This window comes from Poecilia mexicana, unplaced genomic scaffold (assembly GCF_051168715.1).
Source record: "Poecilia mexicana isolate PSO_F unplaced genomic scaffold, ASM5116871v1 scaffold_13, whole genome shotgun sequence".
Taxonomy (NCBI): Eukaryota; Metazoa; Chordata; class Actinopteri; order Cyprinodontiformes; family Poeciliidae; genus Poecilia; species Poecilia mexicana.
Window position 1 is genome coordinate 17268908 of NW_028263382.1, and position 22677 is coordinate 17291584.

Here is a 22677-nt window from a genome sequence, read left to right on the forward strand (position 1 = left end):
CTGCACAAGCCTGTAAACTGCTGCTAGTTTGACTCATGTTGTTGGAAGTGGAGCTCTAAAGCATAAGAACAGCTCAAGCTAAATTAAAAACACGCTTTAGCATCACATGTTCAACTAAAATTTAACATGATTCTCCTCACAGTGGCATCATGTATGTAAACACTATAAAGTTCTTACTTCTTACTAACTGACTTCAATTTCACAGAGCTGAATGTTACACTGTGAACTGGTCCAGGAAATAATTGATGCTCTGAAGTCAGAAGGTTGTTACTGTGCTACACAGAACATGTTCTAGTTGTAAATATTTAAGCAAAAGCACTGGGCAGAGTTCATCATTGCCTGGTAGGAATCTAAAATTCACTTCTAGTTACTTAAAACTCACACACTCACTATGTTTTGTGTCATGTGCATGCTGACTAAAATCTGGATTAAAAACCACTTGTATTGCGGTCATTTTTATCAATTCCAACACTTCAAATGGTTGCAGACTTAAAAATAAAATTTATAATTAATTAGTCACAGTTACAGAGTTTAGAATGAGTAGTAAATGTAAACCATGGGTTGCGTGGTGCACTTGCTCCTAATTTTAAGATGTTCTGCACTTTTTAAATACTCACCGAGGTTCCCTATTGTAGCTGTGTATAAAGTGGTTTCTCAAACACAAGCAGAATATAGACTCATGAAGCTGCTCATTCATGAAGTTTGTCCAGACATGCCACTTCAGAAGATTCGTCACCCTGCTGAGCTGAAATGCCTCTGTCCTGTTGATTCACGGTGCCTGTTTGGCCGGCTACGCTCCTCTTCCTAGACACAATGTTTTGCATTAGCTTAATGCAGACTCAACATCTTAGCAGATATACCATCATAATTTCTTTAAGCATGTAAAAAAAAAATCATACAACTTTCATCACTTCTCTAAGAGAGCTCTGGATTGAGGTTTTGGTGAAATAAGTGTACTGAATATGGCTCGTACACAGGAAGTCATAGACTAACACATGGAAAAGAGAAGAAGGAAGGAAAGAGTTTACAAAGCCTTTCTGTAACTCCTGATTGTTTTTAACCACCACATCCTTCTTGTCCTCCACAGGAAGTTCAAACACAATGAACAAGCTTAAAGGAGGCCTGAATTAAAACCTGTCACAGCTTCCCCCACATTACCTTGTGAAGTTTTAGAAATACATTTATGTTCCTAAATATGTCTGTATTTCTCAGTACCACATCAAAACCAGCGTTTAGAAGGAAAACTCCTGATCCTTGCAATGAGGATAGAGCAATGACGCCCAGATGTTGCATGAGCTCCTCTCTCCTCAAACAGCATTTCTTCCTTGGAGTTATGTAAGAAGTAGCTCCTCCCTACTCCTGAAAAACGTGCAGGACACGTGCCTGATTTTTCCAACCATCAATAAACTTCTGCCTCTGAAAAAAAAGTACCCATTTGCAAAGAGAAATGATACATACATAATATAAACTATGCATATCAGAGTTTTGAAATTTATGGATCACAGTACATCTAGAAACATTGTTACCCTCCCACAGACACATATATGTGAATCATTCATTCACATGACAGCGGCTATGGTGACCCAGAGAATGACCTCCACCATAAGGATGTTTTGCTAAAACATTTCCAAACATTTCTTTTGGAAAATTCTACTAATACAGAACGATTTTCCTTAAAACCTAAACGTCTCAAAGACTTTAACTTCTGAGTTCAAGTCTTCCTTTTAAGTCATATTTTTCTAGTGTTAATACATTTCAACTATAACATGTACATTTTCTTTTCTTGCTATGTGTGTTTGTTTCTCACAACACACTCTACACCACCCAAAAAAAACAATGCAGTCCACTAAGAGGTTGAATTTGTTGTTGACCCAGGTGTTTCCTTCACTCTGAAAGCTGAGGAATTTTGGTGTAAACTGTGACCCTTTTTCAGCCACATTCCCCACAGAGGTGGGGGTGCTGTATCTGTTTATATTAAGGGAGGTGATTAATTTAAGTGGGGCTCATTTGTTAAATAGCCTAGCCATGCCAAGGACTGCAAGATCTTTTGTTGGTGTCAGCATCTTGTGAAAAAAAAAAATCAATGCTGGCTGTTTTTATTTATTTTTTATTTTTTATTTTTTTAGCTTGTCTCTGGGACGATTTTCGTCCCCTAACTTTTGCAGAATCTTCTGGAAACCTCCGCAGACACATCAGTATGAGAGAGAGAGAGAGAGAGAGAGAGAGAGAAAAAACACTGACATCAACTGGCATGTCAAGACCATTTGCAAAAACTGTAAAAAAAATAAAAAAAGAAGACTATCCAGAGGACTGGCAAATTGGTGATGTTTCTTTGTGCATTAGATTGATATTTTAAGCCTTCTTTTATTTGAATGAAACACTGTGAAAAGATCCTTTGTCAAACTTTTGGTAGATATAAATACTGAGATAATACATCAAGTTAGAAGATGAAAACATATTTTGCATTAAAATCTTGTTGCATAAAATAAGAAATGGGGGTTCAGGTTTAGGACACGTCAGCCTGCTGCTCCATTTGCTCCCCCATCCTGCAGCTAGCAGCCGGGATGGAGAGACGTGGCAGTGTGGGGGTGGGGGCAGGACTAGAGGCCTTTGCAGCTTCCCAGAGGGGTATATGCAACTGAATGAAACTCTTGAAGTTCTAGAGATTTCCATTTGAAACCAGAGAGAAATAAATAGAAAAAACGCAACAAAATTCCAACTTTTTTCCCCCCGCTGATCTTGAAAACAATGTGCCAACTCAGAAACTTCCTATGTATGTCTATAAAGAGGCGTTGTTCAGGAATGATACTCGGTTCGCTTGAATTCGTATCACACATGTATACGTGTATAAAATAGGCTTTATTGTTTTAGGAGAAGATAATCAAATCTTTATTTTATTTGCACAATTTCACCCAGTGATGAAATCAGGGTGAAATATTGAGTCAGCACACTACATTAGGACTGACACAGATCAGCAGCTATTGCTGAACACAAATCAGATTTTTCTTCCTGTTTGTGTCTACAGATATCTTTTGAAAATTTTTTTTAAAGCTGATCCCAGATCAGTGCAGGGGAGTTAACTTCAGCCCTTCCAGCTCTCTGGGTCCACCCTGTGATTTCAGTGGGGGGACGTCCCATTCCCAACTTCCTGAGCAAACATAGACATCCTTATTTGAATATCCCATTCCCATCTTCCAGAAAATTCTCTCTAAGGATATATAGAGCCGGGGAGAGTCGTGCCTTTATGCTACCCACCGGACGCACCCGATCGGAGAGACTCTGCGAATCTGTGCCAGGTGAGAATAAAAAGATATAAACATATTTGTTTCCAGGGAAGGAATATGGACAGTGAATCGACTCCTTTGTCTTCATGGGTTAACCTTACAGCAGTGGGTTTGTCTTACTTTTCAACTGTTTACTCTCTTTAAAACCTAATATTTTTATGCAATCTGTCCCAAAATAATGATGCACTCTTTTCATATTTAACCAGATTATGCACATGAAAGTGTTTCGATGAGATGGAGTTTAGAAAATGAGTATTTCTGCTTAAAAACAGAATCAAGCCTCAGATAAATTAAATGGAGTGAAAACGAAGCATGCATATCAACACAGTGTTTGTCTAAGAGCCTGAAAAAGTCCCACTTTTTACTCTGTGGAGATTACGTCCTCAACCTTTTGTCTTTCAGAATGAAAATCGCAGACATGAAAACATCTCAAGGTATCCATAAGTGAAGTTAATTCATGTTGTGGCATAAATGTGAGACCGTAGAGATGCAGAAAACATCTCTCTGGAAAAAGAAACAGGATGCTGGTGCAGCTGGTTATTCAAACCTTCAGGCTATTTATCTGAGTGATGGAATGAGGAAGGCAGAGAAGGAAGCTCTGACTCACAGACTTTGGGGACTGAAAAAGTAATTTATGGGTATTTAACTGACTGCATAGATTTGCAGCAGCTTGCATTAATTGCAGTTCATCCAGAAAAGTGTGAGGCATCATATTTCAGCCTTCGGTCAAAGAGAAACATGACTTTAAGGGGCCGTCGCTCTCAGCTGTACCCCTCATTGCTGCTGACGTGGCAACGATCATGCCTGCTTCTGGAAGCTTTCCAAAGCTTCTCTGTGGGCTGAACCAGCCCTGCTGCCACAGTTTCCTCCCTCACTCCAAAGTACAAGTTTTTCACTGAAGCTTAATTGCTTCCTGCTCAACAGTTTTTGTGATATTCTTGCTATTGGAATACAAAATTTGACAGTAAAACTGCTGGACTAGTATTCGGGTCTTGTTAGATCAGGTAGGTTCCACAAGCCTTCCAACACATCGACTTTTGATTTTTTGTGTCGACTCCAGGGACATTTAAGAGTTTTAGCAGATAGACTAACTTAGATCAGGTTTTTCTCTTGTTGGAACTGTAAGCAGAGCTACCTTATGAACCAAAGGTCCAGTTCAATCTGACTTTAATGCTCTGAAGAGTCCAAAAAAATGGTGAAATTGTGAAATTTAGCGTGATATCAAATGTTTTTTTCTATCTTACACTTGGTTACCTTTAACCCTCTTTCTTCTTGTTTCTTTTGTTGCTTGCAGTTTGTCACACTCGAAGTGAAACAGGATGTGGATGACCAGAGCTGTTGCTCTCTGTTTGCTGGCCTTCGTGGCCTCTGCAGAAGACAAGAAGCTGAGCAGCCATGCTAACACGCTAGCTGACAACAGTGCCAACTTGGCTTTCAGGTTAGTTATGATTCAAAATGAGGCCGCAAAACAAATTAGCAAAATTGCTGCTTAAATCATTTCCAGCATTTTGAAGCCTAAGTGCCATTTTCTTAGAAAATGCAATTAATGTGTTTTTCTGTTCTTTTAATCCAGTTTGTACCACAAGATGGCCCAGGATAAAAATACAGAGAACATTGTTGTTTCTCCTGTTGTTGTGGCATCCTCTCTGGGGCTGGTTGCTCTCGGTGGTAAGGCCTCCACTGCCTCCCAGGTGAAAACTGTCCTCAGTGCTGACAAACTCAAGGACGAGCACCTGCATGCAGGCCTGTCGGAGCTCCTCTCTGAGGTAAACAGTGCACAGAAGAGCAAATTTTAACTTCTCGTAGTCAAAATAAGGTGTTTGAGGTCAGAGCCTCTAAACATTTGCACTAAGCGTTCACATTTCGCGTTTTACCAGGTGAGTGACCAAAAGACCCGAAACTCCACCTGGAAGATCAACAACCGCCTCTACGGCCCCAGCTCTGTCTCCTTCGCCGATGACTTTGTGAAGACCAGCAAGAAGCATTACAACTACGACCACTCAAAGATCAACTTCAGGGACAAGCGGAGCGCAGTGAACTCCATCAATGAGTGGGCAGCCAAGTCAACAGACGGCAAGCTGCCAGAGATCACCAAGGATGTGCAGAACCCAGACGGAGCCATGATTGTCAACGCCATGTTTTTCAAGCGTAAGCGCACACAGTGTTAGGGCGTGGCAGCACATCCCATCTAAACCCTTCCCAGGTGTGAAACTGATTTTCTTTTTAACCCACAGCTCACTGGGATGAGAGATTCCATGAAAAGATGGTTGACAACCGCGGGTTCCTGGTTACCCGCTCCTTCACTGTTGGAGTTTCCATGATGCATCGCACAGGTGAGCATTGCCATCTCTGCTTGTGATCTTGTTGCGTCTTCCCAGCTGTATCCTCACATCTGATAAGACATCTGATGTCTCCTTTCAGGTCTCTATGACTTCTATGAGGACAAAGAGAACAATCTCTACATCCTGAACATGCCTCTGGGCAAAAAGCAGGCCTCCATGATCCTCATCATGCCGTACCACCTGGAGCCCCTGGAACGCCTGGAGAAACTGCTGACAAAGAAGCAGGTAGACACTTGGGTGAGCAAGATGGAAAACAGGGCCGTGGCAATTTCCCTCCCCAAGATCTCACTGGAAGTCAGTCACAACCTTCAGGTAAATGTTTCAGTCAGTATTTGCATCAGAGAATTTTATAATAAGCGGTCTATAGAGTCTTAAGCAGTTGTCTTCTCTTCCTGTAGAAATATTTAGCTGAGTTGGGCCTCACTGAAGCGGTGGACAAATCCAAAGCAGACCTCTCGAACATCTCAGGGAAGAAGGACCTCTACCTCTCTAACGTCTTCCATGCTTCTGCCCTGGAGCTGGACGTGGATGGAAACCCTTACGACACAAGCATCTTCGGCACAGAAAAGCTGAGGAACCCTAAGCTCTTCTACGTAGACCACCCCTTCATCTTCCTGGTGAAAGACAACAAGACCAACTCCATCCTGTACATCGGCAGAGTGGTTAGACCCAAAGGGGATAAAATGCGTGATGAGCTATAATGATAAAGTTGTGAACCATGCTGGGTAGATTTAATACTTGTGAATTTCTGTCAGGAAACTGTATGCATGAGTGTGTGGATGTGTTTTTATTGGCGTGATTGTTACCTCAGGAGCACATTCCAATACACAATCTGTGGACTGGATTTCTAAGTACACTAGTTTTTGACACTTTGAGCTTCGGAAGTCAAAACACACAATAATCAGCATCAGTTGGCTCAAAAGGGGACATACTTATATTAAGTATGACGATTTTTATTTTTTAATTTCCAAACCTGTTTGGCCACTGATGGTATTACCACGTTCCCTGTGCTTTTTCTTGCATTATCTTTAATGTTTAAAGAAAAAAAAAAAAGATCTTTGCACAAGTTTCAATTTGCAGCTCTCATTTATTTCTTTATTTTGCCACCACCTTGCACTGAAAGGTGGCAGTATGTGGTGCTGAATTCATTATCATTTTCCAGCAATACCCAGTCATCGTGTCATTGTAGATATTTCCACAAGAAGCTGTTGGAATAGTGTGACCATGTATTAATGTTTTTTTTTTTTTTTTCAATAAAACAAAAGCAAAAAAGATTTGGCGTGTCTGTTCTGCTTTTTGAATTCATTGAGCACCATTTCTTTTTTTTTTTTTTGAAGTGTAGTCACGGTGTGCATTCATGCTCCAAATGTGAGATAACAATCTTTCCAGTTGGCTAGAGGTCAAACATTCCTCTCTAGTCTGGAATGCAGAGATTTAACAATGATGGCTCTCTCTTCTTGCACCGCTAATCTACCATAGATACATAGACTTCTTTCTAACCACTCCTACCTTCAACAGCACCCTCAGTGGGAACTCTGTGGGAAAGTCCCTGATAGAGGAGAGACATGCATGCACTGCAAATAATAGAGTGGAGTGCAGGACTCTCATGGTGATTGGGTACATTTCTCACAGGGAGTTCAAACAAAGAAAAAAAAAACGGGATTGTGGCAGTGGGACGAGTGTAATAACCCCGCAGATAAAGATATAACCCAAGTCTTACTGCTACATCACAGTAACACTTCGTCAGAGAAAAGTTTACTCCTTTAAAACAAATCGGCGCTTGAGCTTTACCATGATGAAGAAGCATTAGCAAACTTACAACTATAAATGCAACAGCACCTCCTTGTGGTGATAAATGGTAAAGACTATTCATTTATGTGGACAAAGTGATACAAATCAATGGTTTATTTGTATGGTAATTATTTACATGTAGATTTTTCTTCGTATTGCAGTGATCAGACATACAACATTCAGATAATTACACACTATACACATTTATCACAGACTTTGCTGTCATCTTTTTTAAAATAAAGAACATTAAGCTCATCAGCCTACAAGGATTGTTGGAGTTTGAAAAAAAAAATCCTTTTAAAGGTATTGTTGAATTTCTTTATGATGACATCTGCTGCAAGGTTAGGGCTTAGGCAAATCAACATATTTAAGAATGCTCTTCTTTTGTCCAAATTACTTCTTTCATCACTGATTTTTGTTTTCACTTTAAAATGATTTTATTTTATCAACAAAAGACATTGATAACATCCATCTAATCTCTTATGGAAACATGACACATTACATTGAATTGTATTTGTATGTTTTCCTGACATAAAGGAGAAACTTATTGAAACTTTAAATCCAAACCATTGTTTCAAAACACTTTAAATGAGTCATTTTCCAAATGCACGACTGATGCTAATTGAACAGGAGTGTTACTCTTAATAAAAGCATAAAAGTGATTTTATACAGAAGCAACAAATTCACTGCAACTACAGGCAGAATTTTCCAAGAACGATTATTAACTTCAGCAAATTTTTCACATTTGCTCCTTGAGAAGAATGAGGAGGTTTTTTCTAACCTTGCTTCAGTGGCACAATTGCTCTTGCTCAGGCCACTATTCTGAGGAGAAGCAACTCACCAATCAGTGTTACTGATTTGGTTTTAAAAAAATAAAAATAAAAATAAATTAACTGAGCAAAGTAATTTTGGGAAATTTATCTGAGAATAAACTCCTTAGGACCACTGATAATATCTATCAAGACTTTAAGAAAAGAAAACAAAAACTAAAAAGTTACTTCCTTGTCATTACAGAATCACATAACACTTAAACAATTAGATAATTTTCTGAAAGTTAAAGTGCAGACATCAAGCCTTACAATACCAGCTTTCTCTGGGAGATCATTGCTGAGCTTTGCAAAGCATTTGTCTTATTAAGGGACCTCAAGATTTCACAGTAAACACTATTTTATGAAAAAAAAAAAAAATTATTTCATTTTTCTGTCAGTGCCTTCCAAAAGCTGACCTCATTTCTTTACTGTAGTCTATAGTAAGTGTTGTTACTGTAAAAAGCTTGTTGGAGGGTGCAAATTCAATCTTGGTCCACTCCATTGCAAACAAATAAAATTAGCAAGGAGGATTTTTTTTTTTTTTTTAAATAGTTGATTTTACACAATAGCAGCCGTCGCCTTCCAGCTTTGGATGGCTAACAACACATAATAATAATAATAATAATAATAATAATAATAATAATAATAATAATAATAATAATAATAATATAAACCGCTACATAACAGGCTCAACTCTGTACCTTGACTAAAAACAGCTTTCACTGAAACATTTCAGTTTGAAATAGGCGTTTGGGGCGTTCAGTCTTTGGATGGATGAACCTCCGGTTGCCCTGACGTAGTGGACCACGCAGTGGCCAGTGATTTCAGAGAGGATTGAACGAGTTCAACCTTCATTAAAGAGTGAGTACTTGTTGGCAGCAGGTAGGCAGCCAGGTGATGTGACCATTCTCATTACATTAGCACCGTCATGTTCTGCTGTGCTGGCTGAAGGGAGATTAGCCAGTCGATGAACAATCCTCTTAAACAAGTCTGCATTAAGCCACATTGAGAGGCTGGGTGCTGCTTTCAGCCCTGCGCTTGCTCCTCCCGGCTTTTCTTCTCTTTCTTCATCTGGATGCCTCGGTCCTGTGCTCCTCTGTAGGTCCTTTGATTTATTTGCTCCTCTTCCTCTCACTGATTCAGATTTTTTTGTCCACTTGCCTATTGGCCTTGCGGAAATGAGTCTTGATCTCCTCTGTCACCATCTCTTGCCAGTTGTCCCTAGTTTAACAGAAAATGTAGAGTTGAAGCCTCTGTTGTACAATGCAACTTATTTTAGGAAACAGATTGGTGGGAAAATAAGACACATATAAAGTACTATTACAAACAACAAATGAAAGAAATGAAGGGGAAATCTGTCAGCCAACACAAAAGAGAATGAATGCAGTAAACAAGCCCTTCCCCCAATCCACTCAAGGAGAAGAGGAGGAAGGCGATCAGATCAAGAGATTAATGAGATTATCAATCAACAAGATTCGGAAATCAATAACAGGAAGTTGTGGGTGTGGAGACTCAGAGGATGCAATCATATTAAAGCAACAGTAAACCAACCACAGCACAACACCAGGCAGCATGCTGATCTATACCTCCTGCATTTGACCTGAGACCGTCAAGCCTTTTTCTCGGCTTTCTTTCTCCTGTACGCAGCTATTTCCTCAGGTTTCAGCCCATGATTGTCTTCCCTGTTGACAACAGCAGTTTGGACCAGTCCAAGGTTTATTGGAGACAGTTATGAAAATGCAATGCCTTGTAAACTCACCAATACCCCTAAATGTTTTGTTCACAACATGTCGTATTACAACCATAAACAGCTTCTTCAGACCATTTGATATTATGCAATGCAATCATAATTTAGAAGTAAAATAATGCATTCATCCAATGTCAATGGGGCCATTAATTGAAAAAAAAAAAAAAAAGTCAATCCAGAGATCCAAAGCTCAGGTGGAAGAATCTAGAGACAGGATAACTTCTTTTTAAGTCATAACCTCACAAATCTGGGTTTTAAAGAAGAGTGACAAGAAAAAAAAGCACATTTGAAGGAAGCTGTAACAAATCTTGTTTACATTTATGCCATAAGCTACATGGCAGACAATTACATTTTTGGGCTATAATTTAAACATTACTTATTGTTCAAAACTATTACTGCACATCGCCACCAACATCATTCCTATGTTAGAGCATTGGGGGGGATGATTTTGTTCAGCAGAAAAATCCTGAAGGAATCTTGCAAAATACTTGAGATTGAGGTGAAGATCCATCTTTTGGGGTAAGCAGGGAAATTAACCCGAAAATATAACCACGTCAACAATGGAATTATTCCGATAAAAGTGCATTTATATGTTTGAATGGGCCAGTCAAAGCTTGGACCGTAACCCAATTGAGAATTTTTGACTAGTCTTCGATTAGTTGGAGAATTGATGTTCTCCAACTAATCTGCAAAGACGAAAGGGTAAATATTTTACTACCTATGTGTAAAGCAGAGGGAAACATACTGCAAAAGGCAACTGTAATTGTAGCAAAAACTGGTTGATTCTGCAGAGCTGCATACAAATGTACCCCATATTTTTCCCCACCACTTGTCAAGAAGACATTTTTTAAAAAACTAAAACTAGTTTTCATTTTCTTTCCACTTCACTATCTTTGCTTCTCTTTATTTCAGTGCAACACACAACATCCCAATAAAAGGTTTTGCAGTTTCGGGTTGTAACATGACAAAGTGAGTGAGTTTACAGTGAAATGTTGCTGGCGTTGTTGCTCATATTATATGTTTCTCATTTTGATAAAGCAACGTAAAACAGTGCTGTAAGATAAGAACTCTTACCCTGGTCTTATTTCTGGTGGTTTTGGCAAAGGTTTTGCAAAGTTGGTTTTCCCGACAAGCCAGTATGTCTCCTCTATACCTTTACCCTGCAAGTAAGGAGCAAACAGTTATCTGATCAGGTCCATTGTAAAAGCAGTAGAAATAATTATTCTGTGACATTTTCCACGTTTGTTACCTTCAGCTCTGTCTTGCCTCTAACTTCTATTTTATATCCCTCATTAAGAGAACGCAGGATCTTCACAGTGCTACAATTTACATGGATTCTATAAGCTGAGAGGGGAAGAAGACATTAAAAGACTGAGGTAAATGGGACATACGACAGAGCAGCACAATGTTGAGTAAATGTGTACGGGATACTGACGCAGCCCGGTGGATTCCATACGAGAGGCAGTGTTGACGGTGTCTCCAAAAAGGCAGTAGCGAGGCATGGTCAGTCCTACAACCCCAGCAACACAGGGCCCTTGAGGAAAAAGAACAAATGGACAAAGTAAACCAGCAGAGAGAAGGGAGGATGTTGAAAAAAACACACACTTCAATAACTCCTGTACAGTACAGTTAAAATGAACCCTTGAGCCTGTTTGAAACAGTGATTGACCTAACCATTGTCTTTTAGGTCTTGGGATAACTGACAATGAGTGTTTTAAATCGCTCTGAAAGAAATTTGGTCCATTATTCTTCGCATCGCTATTTTAATTCAAATAAACTGGAGACTTTTCATGCATGAGCTGCTGCTTCAAAGTCCTGCCACCACATTTCAGTCTATTGAAGTCTGGACTTTGAATATCTTCAACTTTATTTCAAATCAACAGCAAGATGCTTGGAACTTGGATACTCCTGGTTTTAAGTATGCCTTGCATTTGTTTTGTTGTTGTTTTGTTTTGTTTTGTTGGATGTTCCATAAAGAATGTTTTGGAATGGATAAAGCAGGTTAATATCAAGCTTCCCAAAGCCATACAGAAAGTGTATGCACTCCACCATACAGTAAATGCAGTCCAGCACTGTGTGGAGTAGAGGAAAGCCACTAGTTCAAGCTTCTACATTTATTTTTAAACTTGTTGGATAATCATTCCAACGTGTACAAAAATCTTTTAAAATCAATCACTAAAAGTCCAAAATTAACATGAAATTAGTGCACATGATGATTTCATTGAAATGTCTGATGGCACTGTTATTAGACAACAAAAACTGGTTCAAACTTGAGTACTTCTTAATCAAGTCAAAACCAAACATCTTCCAGTGTTATGACGAATTCAGCAAAAGAATAAACACACAAGTCATGTTGAAATTATGAAACACTCATTTTTGATAAGTATTCTTAATCTCTTCGATTAAGCTAATGCCTGTATACAAATCCTGTTCAGAAATGTGTTTGTTTTTTAATGTGAATTTTGTAGGACTCAAACTTCAGTTTCCCAAAGGAAAATACATATTATGTAATGTTTTCAGGGTCATTAGTCAGCGTTGCTTTCTTTAAGCCCACCTGAGTGAATTCCTATTCGTATCCTGACGGGCACGTCTGGCATGTGTCGCATGTGGAATGAGCCCACTGAGCTGAGGATGTTCAGAGACATGTTGGCGATCTCTGCGGCATGCTTGTTGCCATTCCTCTTAGGCAGACCCGATGCTACCATGTAGGCGTCCCCAATGGTCTCCACCTGATCAAATTCACAGATTAGCTAGTGTCATTCCATGTGAACTTTATGCAAGCGATGCTAACAAACTCAACATAATTCTCTGACCTTGTAAACATCATGGTTGCTGAGCACAGCATCAAACAGTGTGTAGAGGTCATTCAGAAGGTCAACCACTTCGATGGGGTCACTGAGCGAGGAGATGGTGGTGAAACCCACAATGTCACTGAAGTAGATTGTCACCTGGTCAAAGTACTCTGGCTCCACTGAGGCGCCCGTTTTAAGAGCCTCAGCAACAGAACTGGACAGAAGACATAGGGACACATTTAAAGGAAGTGTAGCAAACACTTACAGTGTGCGAGTGTGTTGCTTCGCTAACTCACGGTGGGAGCATCTCAGAAAGCAGCTTCTCCGTTCTCTGCTTTTCCACCTCCAGCTCCTCTGTTCTCTCTCTGATGAGATCCTCCAGATTAGAGCTGTACTGCTCCAGCATTCTCAGCATGGAGTCAATGATATTGGTCTTCTTGCCTTTGTTAATAATCTTGAACTGTTTCACATAGAAAATGAAATGTATTTAATGGGTTTGATGATGTTGAGAGATTAGATAACAGGAGCAAAGGATGGTATGCAAAAATTCACCCTGTCAAAGATCTCGTCAAAAGTTGGTCTGCGGTCAGGCTGTTCGCTCCAGCACTGCTTCATTAGCTGAATACATTCAAGTGGAGCCTGATCCGGTGCGACTGTGGGACGGCACATTGGTGGAGGTTTTTTTACTTTACGGATGATTTCTGGGCACAAAAAAAAAAATAAGGAAACGGGACACATTTGTTGTATTTTGAACAGAGGCAATATTTTACTAAATCAGAGTGCTACAACTTAGCATTCTGCCATTCAAATCAATTAGAAAACAGTGGAAAATATGATGCAACAAAATGCAAAGGTTTTAATTTAGGTAAGTTCTACTAAAAACACCAGCTGAATTCTATTCAACAGGTTTCGATCTTTTACCTTAAACATTTTAAGTTTAAGCTCTGACTGTAAATATAAGCAAATTAAGGGGGGGCTATTTACTTGTAGTGGTTTTCCTGTCATCTATAGATCAGCACACATCTCCCTGTTTTGAATGGCATGCTGTCTTCTGTTTCCCCTTCTTAAAAAGCTTATATAAATGAGGTCCTATGTGAGATTACTAAGCAAGCAAAAGTTCACAAACACTGATTCATTTTTAAAAAGCAAAACATTTAATTAACATTTTTCATGTATTTCATAGGGAATGGTTAGGCATTCATGCATACAGATAAGTTCATAAATTTAAAGATAATGTGTGGAATGATTCTAAATTTGTCAGTGTGAAAATATATCTGGAATAAAAAATATATATATTTATCCAAGGTCTAGAACATGGTACCAGTAATTTTGCAGGGGACAGTTCCATATTCATTTTTGGTGTAGTTTTGCAACTAATATTTGCTAAAAACTGATTATTTACAATCATATTTTAAGGGAAATTACAAATGGTATGATGCTAAAGCTTTGGTTCTAGTTGGTAAATTATATCCAACTAGAGACCTTTTGACTCTCAAAAGTCAAAAGGTCAAAAACTGTTGTGCTTAAGTTTGAGATCTTGCTTCATGTACAGTTAGGCAGCTTTTTGCATATTTCCAGCTTTCTTCTCAAAAGACAAGCATTTTGTTAAAAAAATTAAATAGTTGGGAGGAACTAATGTGAAGATAAAATTTGTTGTGCAAACAGTTTAAATTATTCTTTTCAAATTCTTGTATTCAGTTAAGATGCATAGAACAACAACACAACCAAACTGATGCGCATAACAGTTACATGCGATACAAAATATGTATTTAAGTAATGGAGCAGACAGATCCTCTTTGGACAAACCTTCAGAGGGTAAATCCAGCATGCAGTACGGTGGCCCTCTCACTACAACCTCCTGAAGAATTATAGAAAAACTATAAACATCTCCTTTATAAGTTCCTTTACGGAAATTTGTATGGTCCCTCAGGAACTCAGGGGCTGTCCAGAATAGCTCTGAGAAAAAAGAAAGAAAGAGAAACACTCATATGTCATTGCAGTTATAGTTAATAAGATATATTTACATACACCAAATAAAAAGATACATACATATTATTTTCTCACTGTCTGAGATTAAAGCTACCGTAATTGAGTCTGTATTTAGACCAAAAACCCTAAAAGTGAATATAAAGGTTTTATAACATGCATCTATTTGATGTGTAAATACTGAATAAATATATTGTGCAGTAGATACAGAAATGTATGTAACAGTAACAGTATGTAAAACGCATAAAACACAGTTAATCAAAGACATGTCTTGATGTGACAGAAAAAGCCTTATTGCACAAGTTATAACATGTCAGACTCACAGTGATAAGAGGAAAGTATTTTGTCTGTTCTGAAACATTCAACATCTTGGAAAAATATTCATAAAATTGATTTATGGAAGAGGAACAGTTAAAATACTAGCTTTAATTGAACCGTAATTACACAATTTGGGTAATTAGGTCTTCTACTTCCACACATTATTGTTTAGTCTCTTAATTTTTTATTTCTTCTGTTGTAAAATTGGTAATATTTACTCTGAGTTTATTTCACTAGGTTAATTTTCACTTAAGTGAACTTTTCTCACAGTTATTTGCTCTTGAACTGAAGTAAAATTTTACTATATTAACATTGTATAGCAACTTAAGTAGGTTATTTTTCTATTCTTCCCACCTCTCTGTATTTTCTAAAACAAAAGACAGGCTACCCTCAGGTGGCGGTTCTTCAAAGGAAGCTTTCTGAGACTCCAGCAGCTCATTGAAGCCATAGTCTGTAATCTTCAGAACAAAGCGCCCGTCCACCACACAGTTTCGAGATTTAAGTCTGCCGTGGGGGAACTCCCTGTGGTGGAGATATTTCATACCCTGGAAACACAACATGTTCGACGTTGTTGTTTATTTGTCAGCAAACAACATACAAAATGAAGATTTAAGAAGTTGATGTGACATTAGTGCTTACCTTGATAAGATCAAGTAAAAGTGATGACTTAAACATCCAGTCTAATTTTACATCTTCGTTCCTCAGCAGGTCCTGGAGACTGCCCCGAGAGCAGTGCTCTGTCACCACAGCAAACATGAAGCAGTCCAGGAAGAAGCCCAGGAAGGGATTCACGTTCTCATTTCTCAAGTCCTTCATCTGCAGAAGACAGAACAAGCATGTAATAATGCCACCTTCAATTAGAACTGATTGAATATGTTCTAAATTTATCCAAGTCCTGATTACTGTTCTGTTTATCAATAATCTACGGAAAGCTGTTAGCATGATATACCATTGATTCATCTGAAATAAGTGTCCATGCACTGCCCTACCTTTGTGAAAATCTTTGTTGTGCTTTGTTTCATCTCCTTGAATTGGCCCTCTTCAAATTTCTTGAGCCACACCCAGTCACCCTACAAGATGAAACAGATGTTTTACTTTATGGATGTTAAATTGTACTTTTGAGTAAAAAAGAAAAAAAAAATTAAAAAGTAAACGACATAACAAAAATAATATTCTTAAAATCGTAAAGGAAATTTTAAAACTGGTCTTAAACTCTTTTGTCTGTTTAATACAGTTGCTTTCTCCCCAACTGTCTTTAGAAGTTGAAACTCTTTAATAGTTTGAATGCGTTCATCAGTAATAATCTAATTAAAAAAAAAAAAAAAACTCTGATATTTATCTAATCAATTAAAACCTGTCTAAAATCCTTGCTGTTTGTATACCATTAGGTCCAACAGCATTGTGACCCACCTCATACACAGCGACGTTTGAATTCTCGTGCGTTGCCGTCTGCATGCTGTTAACAGAGTGGGACGGGTCTGCAGACTTCTCATCCAGAGCGCTCCTGGACTCACTCAGATCCTCTAAGGTAATTTTCTATGTGACAGCAACCATAACAGATTTAATCCATGTATAGAAAAGAATTTCAAAAGTTCAGAAAACTCTATCATTTTTTATCATGCAGAGTTATATAGTAATAATTTCCTGTGCATTTAATACTTTTGATGTAGAGAATGTGTTAACCTTTAGTAATTGATGTCTGCAACACAAGGCAGAAAATGTCAGACACAGGAAGTAATGAAAGTGAATTTTAAAGGGGCGCATTGTGGAAAATTTACTACTCTTTGAGCTACAAATATATTTTTGTAACTATCCTATTAAGATTTGTTTTAAAGTTGAGTTTGGTCCTTTGATAGCTGCAACTATGTTTTTGCATGTTGCAAATTTTTCCTTAATGTACAGATTTTTATTTTTATGTGTTATACTTTACCTATGTGTCAGTTTGCATTTCTCCATTTGCCTGTCACTATGAGTGTGTTTCTGTCACCAGTTTCTATGTCTCAGTTTTCTGAATAAACTAAACCTGATCTGTGGATTCTTAAAAAAAACACCTTCCTTTGTTCTTTGATCTATTACATTATTCTTTATACAAATTAGCAAGCTTTGCAAATGTGGTGTGCACATAGCTTTAAGATAAACAATGTTAAGATGAAGTTATTGGTAATGCCTGGTTGCGGCTTGCCTTTTTGCTAAGCTGAGGATTAATAAAAGTGAGATCTTCTAAAGTCAGCAGGATGCGATTGGGCCCTTTGATCAGCTGGATTTGTTGAAGTCTCCTCCTGCCAAGTGATTACAGAAAACATTTTTTTCTAATTAGGCCATTCAGTGAATGTAATCGTTCCTATCACTATATATCAGTAAGACCATACCTGATGTAAATAGTTATGAAGAGCCCTCCTACAGCCAAACTGAGGATCACAGCCAATACTATTATTATGTAAGACACCTCCACACCTAAAAATGAGAGCACATGACTTGACAGGGTTGGCAGTGTTTGTAGTGAACAAGTGAAGCAAGAGTGGATACCAAACACCAACTTAAAAGGGCCTTGTACCTCCGGTGCAGATGACGTTTTCATCAAACCAGCAGCGGGAGTCGGCCGTTGGAGGGGATCCTCCTGGAAAATGGATAGACCTTCCTGCAAAACGAAGCTCTCCTGCCTTTAGGTCCACAATGTAGGCCTGGTAAAGCTGACTGCTTCTGCTGTCGGAGTCCAAAATAACATAGTTGGTCTTAACCTCCCCACTTGTATCCACCAGCACCTTCTGATTGAAGCCGTTGAAGCTTGTGTTCTTGGAGAAGTAGGCCAGATTTGAGCCTGACAGAAGCATGCCAGCTTTCCTGGCATTATGAATGGACCTGGCCAGCAGATATATGCTGTTGTAGATGGTTCCAAACAAAGGATTAACCTGTAAAGTACAGTACAAGTGCAGGAGAAAGCAATGATGTCAGTGCATGTTAGGTCATGTTGCAGACAGAGAGGCAAAACCACATTCTGAATGGTTCAAATTCAGAATGTGGAAGACTTTTAGATGCTTTACAGATAATATACGGTATATTAGCAACTATAATTTGATGTCAGCTATCGGACTTTTGTCTGACAAATCAACACATAATGGTGAGTCTTACCACCAAATCTGATTTAATTTATATGAATTTTGCAGATGAAACACATGGAAGTGCTTTGATTTCATTGTACATCTGGTTGTTTGTTTAGAACCATTGTAGTGCTGGAAGGTGAGCCTCCAACCAGTCTGAAGTCTTTTGGAGTCTCTGATTTTCTACCTGTATCACCATGTTCCATCTTTGCAGAAAGCATTCCCACAGAATGCTGCCACCATCATTTTTCATGGTGGTTGCATGAGTAGGGTGTGATCAGGCTGCTGTACAGAGTTTGCTTTCCATGATTCAAAGCATAATGCATGTACAACCAATCACATTATGGTCTCATCTGACCAGAGCACTTTGTTCTACAAATTTGTCGTGTTCCCTACATCTTTCTGGCAAACTTCAACTAGGACTATCTATGGCTTTCAGTGAGTTTAATCTTGTTACACTTCCTTAAAGGCCATATTTGAGGCACAGGATTCCTAGATAAAAACAGACGTTTACGTCTTTCTAAGTTTACATTCTCACATGGATTAAAGTTTATTGTTTTAAACCTAACCCTACTTTTAAATTTTCTACAATTTGATCTTTCACGTATATGCTGTGTATCTTGGGCTTTGTGATGCTAACAGAAAAACTAGTGTGGACATTTGAAAGCAATAGAGAAAGGTGGACATGTTTACAGATCTGACATTCAAACACTCCCTACCTGCTCCGCCTCCACTGGCAGTGTCATCTCCTGGCTCCTCTTGGCTGCAGTGAATGCCTCGTTGAAGGACAGCAGCTCGGAGGCCACAGTGATGGTGAGGACGGCGTCGTAGGCCTTCCTCAGAAGGCTGTTGTTTTGGAGAGCGAGGTGGGAGACATTGCTGTAGGGAACGCTGTAGTGGAGAGTATCGTAGGGCACAAACACGTAGTTTCCTGAAGTCATGCCCATCTTGTGCGCGATTGTGAGAAAAGTGGCCTGGTATTCTCCACCAACCAGGATCGAGTGCATGCACATTATGATCACTGAAAAAAATAATGGTGGTATCAGTATGTTTGTACTTCTGCAGCTAGTACAGTTATTTATGTATAATTTCATCAATTCCAACAAGATGTGTCTAACCTCTGACAATATGATATCACTTAAAAAGGTAGCCTAGTTGCTTATAATGTACAAGTCACTGCGCTTATTGCTGAGACAACCATTTTGTACATAACTCTTCCATTTTCTATTTTTTTTCAATAGCTGTGATAACCTCACTATAAAACAATCTATGAAGTAGACAAACTAGCAATGATGGAGGTAAAAACGAACATGATTAGAGTAAAAATACAAGAAGTGGTTTGGCATTTTGTGGAATGATAGGCTTACTTTGTACTTCTTGTGTAAATAGAACCGATACAAATCTACAGAGTGTCTTGCAAAAGTATTGTGACCGCTTAAACTTTCTCATATTTTGTTTCACTAACTTCATGGTATTGTAAGTGAATAATCATAGCATAACGCTCAAGAAAAAGAGCGAAGACAAAAAAAAAGAAAGAAAATTGAGGAAAATAAAAATCAATTCCAGGTTATAAAAGATGATGCCGAGCTTTTGATAGCTCAGCTTAATTGATCACAATGTTTCTGTAGGGAACAAAGCTAATATGTGGGAGAAAGTCTTCTTGTGAATTGACCAAAATGAAACTTTTTTCTTTTGTTTAGATGCAAAATCCTACATACATTTCTCCGAATACGCCATCTCCAAAGTTAAACGTTGTGTTAGTACATTCTGTTATGGTGGATGTGGAGATATGGGAACTGGTCATGATATGAACCGGAAGTGCCATTAGTAGGTGCGGTGTCAAGATTTGCGCTCGGCCCTGCTGTGACCCAGTCAAAGTCTAGACAAAAATCCAATTACCAACGTTGCAAGGCATGAAAAGTGATGATGTTTGAACTGCAGCCAACTTAGCAGTCCAAACATCATCAATTTGCTATATTCCTATAGCAAATTGAGGTAATTTGCTCAATTACCTCAATTTGCTATAGGAAATATAGCAAATTAGTAACCAGTTACTAACTGGTTTTAGTAACTGACTAAAACCAGTTACAGCTGGTTTTAGTCTTCCAGCTGTAACCGTAAAAAATTGTGGCTCTACTCAATTTTTGTTTGCACCTTACTCTAGCACATAAATTCCCAAATAAAAAAAAATTGCACTTATAATGTTGCAAAATGTGAAACACTTTTGCAAGGCCCCTCGTGTATTTTTAAGTTAAAACAAAACAGTGAGTTAATTATCTAAAGTCAAACTTACCCCTTATTTCTCCTGCGTTTTGGATCTTTCTCAACGTGCTCTCTACCTCCGTATCGTTCAGACCCATGGCTGTAACAAGACCCACTGGAAGCCCCTTCCTCCTTAAGCCAGAAGCCACTCTCCCAGCGGTGTCTAACCAGATGTCTTCATTGGAAGAGACCACCGCCGAGCTGGCCCACCTGAAGTGTTTAAATACGGTGAACAACACGTCCACTGGAAACGGGACTGTCGTTGCAAAAGTTGGGTATCCAGACATGCGCTCCAGCTCGTAGGTGATGCAGCTGAAGGAGAACAGCGCCTTGTCCCAGTTCTTGGCCAGCAGGGACGCGGCGACGCAGTATCCCGGGTTGGTGGGGCCAACAAACGCGTTTGCTGAAGAATCGTAGTAAATATAAGCCGTGAGGGCTTTTGAGGTTTCGCAAGGTTCCTGCAGGACAATGAAGTCCATTGTTAGACCTAGATCCAGACCGGGGTCTCCGTTGATCCTGCTCACAGCGAGCCTGGCAGCTGCGGTGGGAAGGGCCCTGTAGTAAACAGGGTCGCAGTTCCAAGGCCCCAAAATCCCCACTTTGAAGATTAGACAGTGAACGCAGCAGGGGAAGGTGAGGACCCCTAACAGAACCCATAACAGGAAGTTACAAAGGGGGAGCGTCGGTAAAGTCTGTCTGCTCTTTATTATGGGCACACATGGATGGTTGGAGTCCCAACCATTTGGAGGAGTATGTTGCATTGTCCTTCCAGGTTGTCCAAGGTAGTGAATAATCTTATTCACTATTAACTTACGTTTTTTTCACACCCATGATGCCTGCAAACGGAAACATAAACAGATATCAGACTTAGTTTTCTTTCTAAATAAACGTTTATCCTCAGTGACACCCCCGCGCACCTACCATGTATTCCCTACCATCTGAACATCTCCGGGATCCGATGAAACAATCTGACGGGTTCCCCCTAGGATCTGAGCGTCTCTCTTCATCCCAGATCCTCACCTGTCCACTCCGGTGTCGCTGAGATGAAGACTCAACCCGCTCATTGCGTTAGGATTATGGGCTGCAAGTGACAAGTAGAGCTCAGGAGGCTCGTCTAGGCGTTTGGAGACAACTTCAGCACCCTGGAGAGCTACTTACGATCTTCCCTTCAGCGTCTCTGAAGGCTCATGTGCGTTTCCACAAACAGTAGAGTCCGCAGACAACATGTCTCAAAATTGACAGGCATTTTATTTCCTTTTGGTGTCAGATAATCCATACGTGGTAAAAAAGAAAAAAAAAAAAAAAAAAAAAAAAAAAAAAAAAAAAAAAGAAACACACAACAAAACAGAAAAAAATGGAAGAAGAAATAGAAGAAGTAGGAAAAATATAGCGTCGGATTCTTATTACGATAAAAACAAAAAAAAGAAGTTGAGTGTTATGGTATTAGCTACATGGGAGGCTTGTGTCGGTCAGGTCCATTCAGTGAAATCCTACCAAAGTGACCTGGCGGCCCAAACGCAGGTGTTACTCACTAATCCATTTTCAATGAGGCACAATGTAAGAGGATTGACAGCAGGCCTTAGTCTAGTTTAAATGCCTTTTTCGAGGCCTTCTTCTTCAAACATTATAGACTCAAATATATTTTTGTTCAATTATAAATTTGAGAGGCAAGGTGAATGCATTTTATGCAGGGTCAAAGTCAGATGCCTACATAAAGGCTTATTTGTACCCCTTAACATTTTCTCACATTACAACCAATGTGTTAATATGTTTTACTGTGGTTTTATTTGATAGACTAAAGTAATTTGTTATGAAATGGAAGGAAAATACAAATAGTTTTCCAGATTTTTTTTTATTAATAAATTTACTAAAATAACTGACATACATTTAGATTTGTCTTTTGGACTATGTCTGTATTTTTGTAAATTTACTGTCTCTAATTTGTAGATTGACTCAAGCTCATGAGTTAGTAGTTTGCATGTTCTCCCTGTGCATGCGTTTGTTCTTTCTGAGTACTTTGGCTTCCTCCCACTGTCCAAAAACATGACTTTTAGGTTAATTGGTCTCTCTAAATTGTCCGTCGGAGTGTGTGCATGTTTGTTTGTCCTGTTTGTCTCTGTGTCGTCCAGTGTGTGTACCCTGCCTCTCACCTGTTGGTCGATGGAGGTGGGTGCTGGAATAAACATGCTAGATATTGGAAGGATGGATTCTGATGGAGGTTGAACCTCAAATCTTTGATACATTTTGT

At 39.0% G+C, this 22677-nt stretch overlaps 2 protein-coding genes across 3 annotated transcripts; one reads left to right on the forward strand and one right to left on the reverse strand.

Moving 5' to 3' along the window:
- The first annotated feature begins 3179 nt into the window (after positions 1–3179).
- serpinh1b (serpin peptidase inhibitor, clade H (heat shock protein 47), member 1b) lies at positions 3180–6900 on the forward strand. Of its 2 annotated transcripts, XM_015010659.2 has the most exons (8): positions 3209–3296; positions 3687–3718; positions 4579–4722; positions 4858–5050; positions 5162–5432; positions 5519–5617; positions 5706–5938; positions 6025–6900. In XM_015010659.2, the coding sequence occupies exons 3-8, from the start codon at positions 4604–4606 to the stop codon at positions 6325–6327; spliced, it is 1218 nt and encodes a 405-aa protein (XP_014866145.1). In that variant the 5' UTR covers positions 3209–3296; positions 3687–3718; positions 4579–4603; the 3' UTR covers positions 6328–6900. The 2 variants fall into 2 exon arrangements, with proteins under 2 accessions (XP_014866143.1, XP_014866145.1); XM_015010657.2 differs by lacking the exon at positions 3687–3718 and having other exon boundaries at positions 3180–3296.
- A 1072-nt stretch (positions 6901–7972) lies between these two features.
- Positions 7973–22412, reverse strand: gucy2f (guanylate cyclase 2F, retinal). The gene is made up of 19 exons (XM_015010651.2): positions 21351–22412; positions 20461–21265; positions 18887–19188; positions 17624–17978; positions 17439–17523; positions 17252–17348; positions 16480–16605; positions 16059–16139; positions 15709–15885; positions 15458–15614; positions 14572–14721; positions 13318–13466; positions 13062–13225; positions 12787–12979; positions 12528–12702; positions 11409–11507; positions 11223–11317; positions 11048–11133; positions 7973–9447 (listed from the first exon to the last, which is right to left on the reverse strand). Exons 2-19 carry the CDS (start codon positions 21188–21190, stop codon positions 9366–9368), a joined length of 3303 nt encoding a protein of 1100 aa, XP_014866137.2. The 5' UTR covers positions 21191–21265; positions 21351–22412; the 3' UTR covers positions 7973–9365.
- Positions 22413–22677: the final 265 nt, after the last annotated feature.